The 9604-nt window shown below is 27.2% G+C and overlaps 1 protein-coding gene across 1 annotated transcript in view; it reads left to right on the top strand.

The window, feature by feature from the left end:
- The first annotated feature begins 3182 nt into the window (after nt 1-3182).
- Nucleotides 3183-9604, top strand: part of Tsp (Thrombospondin) — a 23799-nt gene continuing 17377 nt past the window's right edge. Inside the window, exons 1-2 of the mRNA XM_089218799.1 lie at nt 3183-3449; nt 7494-7664. Coding sequence (XP_089074925.1) covers nt 3365-3449; nt 7494-7664 — 256 coding nt within the window. The 5' untranslated portion in view covers nt 3183-3364. The remainder of the gene's footprint in view (nt 3450-7493; nt 7665-9604) is intronic.

The raw sequence follows: 9604 nt of genomic DNA, 5'->3' as shown, positions 1-9604 counted from the left end.
GGAGGAACAATTTATAAAGAACTTAATATTTTAATTTATATATTACATTTTATAAAATTTTCATTGCAATTAAAAGCATTGTTTTTATTATACACAATTTGAAAAAAAAACTAAAAAAAGGTCAAAATTTTAGATTTCGAGCGGAGCGATGAATATATTCATTTTACAATAAAATTATGTGTTTTTTTTGTGTCTGTGTACGCGATAAGTTGTTGAAATAGTACTTCGATTTTCAACTTCAGGAGCATTTCCAGTTGGAAAGTGAATCTAGTCGGTGGATTGAGGAGGTCAAATTTTTAATTCCCAGTAGTTTTCAAAAACACAGGAAAAACAAAAAAAAAAATTAAGGGAAAACGGGAATTTTTACGCAATATCAATTTTTGAGAAAATCGATTTTAAACATTGGTGTAACCTAACCGTAGAGAAGTGAAATTTTCACTGAATGTTTATACTGGTATTTTCTAGCCTTGATAAAATTTTCAAAACTTTTCATATATTTGTAAGTTATTTATAGACGTTTGAAGTTTTAAATCTTTAAAGTTTTGTTTTTATAAATTACAATAAAATTTTATTCGTTGGCGTAAAGCTTCAACATTTAATACAAGGCTCCTAATATATTGTTACAATGGTAATTAAAAAATATTAAAAATACATAGTCACAATTTTTTTTAATAAGATTTTTTTGAAAGATCGACAAAATATTTAAAAATCATGAAAATTTGCAATTTATTTTGAGTTTAAAATTCATAAAAATGTATTATTTTTAAATATAAGATTTGAAAATTCAATACAAGATTCTACATAAGTTTGTCTACTTTTATCAATTAAAAAATGTCTACCGGACACCGGACAGTCATATTAAATTTTTATGAGTATTTGAATTACAATATTGGATATTCACTCGATTTCTCTTGTACCAACATTTTTATTTTGCTGTTATTCAAAAACACCACATGTTTATTTTATCAATTCCTATACTTAATACAATTTTCTATGTATTTCAACAATTTTTAAGTTATTCATAAACACAAGAAATTTTCCATTTTTTTTTTTAGTTTTTATTCTATGAATGTTGATTAAATTGTATTCATTGGGTTATAAAACTTGAAAATTTAATACAAGGTTCCTCATAAGTTTATATATTAGCAGTTGGAAAATATATTAAAATTCCATAGGCAATTTTTTTTTTATAACCATTTAAATTTCAAATTTTGACAAAATGTATTTAATTGAAAATTTACAAATTCTTTAGTTGTTACTTGTTAAAAGCTTATAAAACGTTTTAATTGTATAGCTAAGGATTGAAAATTTAAAACAAGGTTCCACGTAAGTAATTAATTCTGTTTCAAAAAAAAAAATCTAAAAACTATACAAACACAGTTTTTTTAAATAGTTATTTTAAGCTTAACTTTTGGTGAAATTACAAAATATTAAATAATCAAGAATAACAATTTTAGTTATATTGTTGTAACTTAAAAATATTAAGTGGCCCGTGGGTACTTCAATTTCTATAAAGTATAAATTATATTCTAATATTAACGGGTAGTTAATGTCTTTAATGACTTATATTAATACTTTATAATATATTTTATTTGTATAAACTTACTAGGAATGACTGAGTGAGTTGGGTACATAATGAATTTGATTTGATAAATTTGGAATTTGTTTTAGACGTATCTAATTTTTTTATTTTTTTGAAATAATATCAATATAATTAATATAGTATAACATATTCTAGACTGACAAACCGTCTCAACTCAGAATCGTTTTTCGTATACAATGATATTATATCATTGAAATATTTTTTTAAATATGCAAGTACTTTTTAGTGCTATACTAATAAAAGTAAAACAATAACTCAACCTTTATACGTCGTAGAAGAAAAATAGATTCATTATTGGAAAAATATTGTAGAGAAGCACATGAACTGGGCGCATATAATGAAGTTATAAGGTAGGTAGGATAGTAAAAAAATTGAAGAAAATTGAATTACACCACTAAAATAAAATATTTAAAAAAAATTATAAGACAAAGTCAGGTAATAGCCAATAGGAAGTATAAAATCAGTGACCTAAAACCAATTCATATAATAAATAAAAATAATAGTTGATTATTGTTTGTTGTTTAAATTTTCATCCTAATGCGACTTCCATATGTTTGTAGCTTACACCTACACAAAAAATAAAATACCATGAAATACCTGTATCGTACAAATAAAATGAGAAGAAGCATAAGCCGATACCTAACTATGAGTGCAATAACAAATGCAGTATTGCCAGTATTTTTAGAATGGCGTGTTAGTTGTACTATTAAAATTGTCAAATTTCTAACAATATACAATACTAGTACCAATTTATAAATAGCACAACATACTAAAACATTTTGAAAATGTTATGTCCAGTAAATGCCAAAATTAAATAAATAAAATTACTTTTTATAAAAAAATATTAAAAATAAATCACTTAATTTTATCCTATGTAGTTTAATCTTAGACAAAATATAATGATAGTACAAAAGTGGGTGTGTTCAATATAGGTACAATAGAAATACCTAAAATCAGAACATTATATTATATATTATATTATTATCACAGTCGAATATTATATATAATATTATATATAGAGATTAATAATTTATACTCCGTCACACGCGTATAACTTCAGTGCCAAAGACCTATAATATGTAACAAATACGATCAACCGGAAATCGGAACCCAACCGGTACTCGATGTCGGATGTTTACATTACGCTCTCGTTACGTTGTAAAAACGATGGTGTCCACCGTCGTTGTTCGTTATTCGTTACACAGACGAGTTGTGCAGTATATGCGCATAAAATATGCCACAATAATAGTACGCGTGCCGTGCCATCAGGCAGAGTTAACTGTTGGAACGACGAAGAGAACAGCGCCGAAGGGGGGAAAGCTCGTCCTTGGACAAATGAATCTAAGAAAAAAAAAATAATGATAATATAGCTCGACATCACTCGTTTCCAAATATAATAATAATAATATAATAGTGACCATCTGCTCGCTCATAATATTATATGCTGTATGACATTTCGCGCGTAGGCGCCTCTTCTGCGTGCAAGAGTGTTACATTATACCATTAGGTATCGAATCGTATCGTTATTATTATTTTTTTTTATCATGTTGTATCGTATTAAATGCTCTCGCACTCGCGTATGTGTGTGCTGCAGACGGACGCCATCGACCGGTTTGTGAGTAGGAGGTCGCAAACGAGCCGCTCGCTGTACAGTTTCACACGCGCTGCACACCGGCTGTATATCGGCGGCGATCGCGGTGACAACGACGCACGCGGGTCAGCAGGCTTCAGGACCAAAGATCACATCACGACCACCGCGAAATGAGAGCAACGGCGATTTTCGTCGCTCTTGCCGGCGCGTTACTGGTGTTCAACGCCCAAACCGAAGCGGCTTCCGTCGACAATGGTACGTATATAATAATAATAGGATATACCAGCTGCAACTACACATAAGTTTAATTCAATTTAATTCGTAAAAATCCTATAACTCGGAATCCTCCACCCCCACCCTTATTTTACTGACATTGAATTTTATCAATTTCGGGATTCAGTGAAATTAATCGGTATCGAAACCCAAAGTTTAAGCGTTTTTATTATTTAAATATATATATATATATATACATATTTCCAGTATATTTGTAAAGCATACTTAGGTTTTAGAAACAATCAAAGGGTATACGATCTTGAATTTTCGGTATTGAATCAAAATTCATTTCCCAAAAAACTATATAATTATTGTTTTTACTTCCTGATAAACTGTATTTTTTATACTCAACAATCAATCAAAGTCCATCAAATTTATCAAAAATATTAATATATATATAATATATATTCTTGACACAACTTTGTACTCGCTGACGTGTTGTACTTACTTTACGCATTTAACAATAAGTGATAATGTAATAAGAGACATTACATTAGTTTTATATTATTGAAAGTTTTTATTTTTAGGATTTTTAGTTAGTTGTAGTTATTATAATTTATGATTATATTCAATTATCAAATATTAAAAATCAACTATTTCATCAAGCATAATACAGTTCATAAGCAGCTAGGGCCGCGGAAACAGAAATCCGTGTCTGGGGATTATCAAATTCTTTTTTTAAGTGTATTTAAAAAATTTAAGTAGTCCCAAATTTATTGGCTCCCTTAAAAATGTCAAGCCCGTGGGAATTCTCCCTTCGCTCTTCTCATTAGGCTCGCTCATAAGTTATAAGTCGTAGCCCATAGATATATTTATTAGCTATGATTTCGTTAAAAAACTTTTTAAGCACCCACCTATAAGACTATATTACTTAAAATATAATTAATAGGGTAAGTCCGTATTAATAATTCGTGTTGTGAATTGTTAATTTATATTCATACAATATAATTTAATTTAATATTTATACATTGAAAAGTGTTCACGACTAAATTTTTCACAAGAATCTTCTTAATATATTTATATTATTCTATAGAGTCTTGATATGATACACAAACTAATAAATCATTAGCCATACTTAATTAGTTTCAATAGAATCATTGAATGAATTTTTCTTGTATCTTTTCAATGCAATTTATGAGAATTTATATTATATAGCCAAGAGATTTTTATTATTCATATAATGGTAAAATAAATTAAAAATCTGTTTTATATTACCAAACTTTGAGTGATTATCGAATATCAATCGTATAGGTATTAGGTATTGTTCAATTTGAGTAATAAAAAAAAACTAACGAATCTTACAACGAAGGTATTCGTTTTATTATACACATACATTATGATGTATATTTCGGATTATATGATGATTATACATGAAAATATTATAAATTAACTATAAACCATAATAATATATACGAGTACTAATAGAATAGTATATTATACCTATATTTAACAGCTACTTCCAAGACTTAAATAATTAAACTATTAGATTGTTATTGGTTATTGGTTATTAGGGATGATCACATTACTTTGCGAATTAATAACACCTTATGATATTTTATAATTTATGACCATCGAAATATAATTGGTTGGTGTTCTGTAATTTAAATTGTATGAATGTATAATAGATATCCATTATAGTTACAACAAACATAAGTTTCCTTATATAATTTGTTTCAATTAGATTGTATAGTATTAACTATTATTCATACTATAATATGCAAAGCATAAACAGGCTGCAAATTCAATAATATATGATATATTTTGTATCCTGGGGTAACATATAATTAATATGACAAGAATGACAAGCAGATCTGAACTTCTAATTATAGATAAAAATACTCGAAAAATAAATTATTATACAAACACGAATGTAATAAAAAAAAAAACAACTTTCGGCTTCTATAGAATAGAAGATTATAGTATGTAATGATTAATATTTGATTTATATGGTTCTATTATATTTATGGATGGAAGTATATGTTAAGAAATAATAACTATGTATTCAAAAAATGTTCCCACTTTTTTCCAACAACTATATAAACTATTACGATTTGTAGATTTACCATGGTACTTAATTATTTATATTTCATAATATTACTTGAATTTAACGTCAGTAAATTCTAGAATAATATGCTCTAACAAAATCGAAAAATGATTAATAATATAATAATAAATAGTTATTCTTGCTATAATACTGTACCTAACTATAAAGCATTAATTTACTAGGTATTTCACAATAAATAACTTGTATACATTTTATTATATTTATTTTTTTAATTTGGTGATTCTATAAAAAGTAAAAATGTTTTGATTCTATTCGGATTAGAGATGAATTTATCTCAATATTATTACCTACTTATTTATTTTTTATAAAATATAATAAAAATAATAATATTAAAACTAGCCTTCAACATAAAAAATAATAATAAAATCTTGTTTATTGTATAATATATTACAATCTGTGGGTGCCTACTTTTTAAATTCGAATGTGGTCTTAACATCCAGTACTGAATATGGAAGATAATAAAATTGTTTTCTATTCGTAGAGATATTAATAGCATAATCTTAAGTGACATTAAAGGTGTAGAAACGAGTTTTTTGTTTGATTTCTATCCAAATTATAAAATACCAATTGGTACAGAAGGTACATTTATTAAAAACCTTATTGAGGTTTATATGTTTCTTTAATTTTTATTGAGAAATTATGTAAGTATCATAATGCAACTTGCATGTATAATTTATGTAAAGAGTTAACAACGTGAGCACAGGGCGAAATAGTTGTGAATAAATAGTTTTTTTTTTTTTTATAATAACGTTTATTGAACATTTAAATAGTTCTCAACAGATGACATTTTCTACTGTAATAAATATTTATAAAATTATTAATAAAGTAGGTATATTAATTATTTATTTGTATCTAAAGTTATCAATTATCACATTTCGCATAGGTATACGTACAAAAAATTCATTTTAATAACTAGGTAGGTACTAATAAATCAAAGGTCGATTAAAATGTTAAGATTTTAATTTAATTTTGACTCAAATCGTTATGGTAATATAATACGATAAGTTATATAGCGTAAATAACCAGGCCCGTTGCTAGGGCACAAGTAAGTCATATACTGATTTAGGGTGGCATAAAATTTAAAAAAAAATTGAACGTGGCAAATTGAAATAAATATCAGTAAAGAAGAGCGATAATAAAAATAAAAATTTTCGCTTTAGGATGAAAAATATCGAACATATACTCATATACCTGTCTAACAAATACTATAAATAAATGGTATGTCATTAAAAAGTTACAATTTGTTGTAATTTATAGTACTTATATACATATAGGTACATCTTGTGAGACGGGAACAAATTTTAGATGCAAAACAAAAAAATACTTACTCTTATTTTAATTGTGTCTAAGCCACTTTCACTTTTAAGACATTTAAATGTTATCAGTAGCCATTTAAACATAATATTGCACTAATCTAGAATAAAATAAATATTATACGTGGGTCACCTATAAGTATATACCTACTTATATTTTTAGTACACATGAGTACATGACTGAAATATGAACGTCGTGACGGAGAAACAGGTCTTTAATTAGCACTCTTGGTCTTGGCAAATCATTTGTGTTCACAATAACCACACAGACTAGCTGTTGTAAATGATAATAATTTACACTATAGTGATCAACTGACGATTTGATGACTGATTGAATACACATCAGTACGCGCCTGCATGTGTGAAGTGCGAGCGCGCGTGTGGGGCAAGCGAATGCATAAAGAATTATATACCTTTATTAAAAATAAATAATGCCCTATGTTTCAATGAACATTTTGTCCACAATGTAATTTACTTTTCATTATTCCATGACAGTGAGTTTTCCCTAACAGTAATATTCAAAACCGAAGGTCTGGTCAAACATACCAATGCATACTTATATATGTATGTAATAAATTTACGATTAGAGAAACAAAAACGCTAGTGTTACATCTTACAAGATTAATGAATGATATGTTTTTCATACAGAAGTAACGAAGGCCGTCGAAGAAGCTGTGTCCGGTGATAGATTTACAATTGTGATCAAAGACGATGGACCGCCGAACGGACGGAAGCACCGCAAACCCGAAACCGTGGCCACCATCGAATTTCCCGGTTACTATCAGTTCACGTTAAAAATCGATAGGTCCGAAGGACAAGGTATGTGTATATTATGATATTCGATATTGTTAATATGTATGGCAACTGAAAAAAAACAACGGACGTAATAAATCTTTACCCTAATAAAACCACTGCCGCCGTTGATAGTATACTTGCTGGTGCGTAGGTTTGTGGGCATACGTCGTGTGTAGGCTTGTCGTATTGGATCCGATGCTCGATGATCCAAAAAATATTTTATATCCATACTATCTCACGTGTAAACCAATAGCATCGTATATGCAGCATACTTTGTTTACATAGGATATTGGGATTACCGCAATTTTTTTCAACAATTTTTAAATTATTATTATGGTGTAAGTATATGGTATATTATATTCTTATATGTACAGTATCGTGTGTAGACTTGATATGTGCTTTTTGTGCTCACTTGTATTGAGTTACTCGAGTTTTATAGACGTATTATTTTAATTATATAATTCATCGGTTGTATACAGATGAAGAGATAATCGTCTATAATGTAAATTGTAATCAGAAATGCATTCACACAATCATACTCTTTTTATATAAATGTATTAAGTACTTATTCATCAATATAGATATTAGCATATGAATTTAAAATATTTTATAAAACTTTTATTTTCTATATGATTTGCGTTTTCATAGTGAAATACAGGTACCTAACTTGTTCAACGATTCTGATTACGCATGTTGTTAACATTTTGGTTATATTTTATTTAGGTATTTTATTTTAAATATTTTGCTTCTTTCAATTTCTTATCTTAATTACTTACATTTAAATCAAAGTAATTAATTTTGAATGACTGATTTGATTTGTTGTTTGTATCATAGAAAAAATGTATGAAAAAAAAATTGAAATGCTATGAGTTAAATTCTCTTAAAAAAAATATAAATCAATTGTTAAAATTTATTTTATGGACTAATAAACCGTTAGTTCCAAAAACATCATCATCTGATGGCCTATTTATATTTTATTGTATATCATTTTTTTTACGAGGACCACATTTCTTTAGTGACTCACTTTGTAATAAATGATTCTTACCATAATAGGAGCTGTTATATTTTTTTTATGCACATATGTTTGTACACATTTAGTCTGTAATGACCAATGATGGGTACAGCATTTTTTTTTTTTTTGGAGTTAAGTTACCGTGGAGTAACTTATAATAGTAACTATATACCTATAATATAATATCCTTTGTTATGCTCACAATATATTATCATATAATTCTAAGTCATAAATAATCTAGATAATGTATATTACATATATCTATAAATATATAGGTGAAAAATAATTTCAAGAACAAAGTTTTTCTTATCGTGGATTTCATGGCAATTTTAAGATAAATAAATGTTTTATTTTCACTAAGTATACGCCATTATTAAGCTCTTAGATTGAGTTAAGTATTGCAAGCTTACAATTATTCAATAGATTAAATAATATTATTTAACAAATTGATAAATTACTATTTTAAAATAATTATTCCAATTTATCTGAAAAATAAAATTTTTGAATTTCTATTACAATTTACAGAATATGTGTGTAGATTATTGGTACAAATACGAATGACTCATTCATTCATTAGAAAATCATTTCTTACTCTTTAAATATAATCCATCAATAAAAAAAAAAAAAAAATGAGTAGCAAAACTAAGGAAAAAGGATAAAAAAGAAACAGTGATCGGCAAATTCCTCCGAAGATCCAGTTAGACATACGTCCTTAAAAGGATATACCACCGATATAATCCCACGACATCTCGTGCATTATATACTAGCCTATTAAAGTTCTTGACGAACGAGAGACAGCAAAATATCTCTAGGTACGTGAGTGAAGTGAGGAAAAATACCAATACATATGGTTTCCGGAGAAGCCTATTGTCTAGACTGTAAATAAACTTGGACACAGGTGAAATTTGAATAACATATATAAACTATTACATCGTACTGACAGTATATAATT

The sequence above is a fragment of the Diuraphis noxia genome, unplaced genomic scaffold (genome assembly GCF_037042655.1).
Source record: "Diuraphis noxia isolate RWA-SAM2 unplaced genomic scaffold, SU_Dnox_SAM2 contig0002, whole genome shotgun sequence".
Lineage (NCBI taxonomy): Eukaryota > Metazoa > Arthropoda > Insecta > Hemiptera > Aphididae > Diuraphis > Diuraphis noxia.
This window is presented reverse-complemented; position numbering and strand designations above follow the sequence as displayed.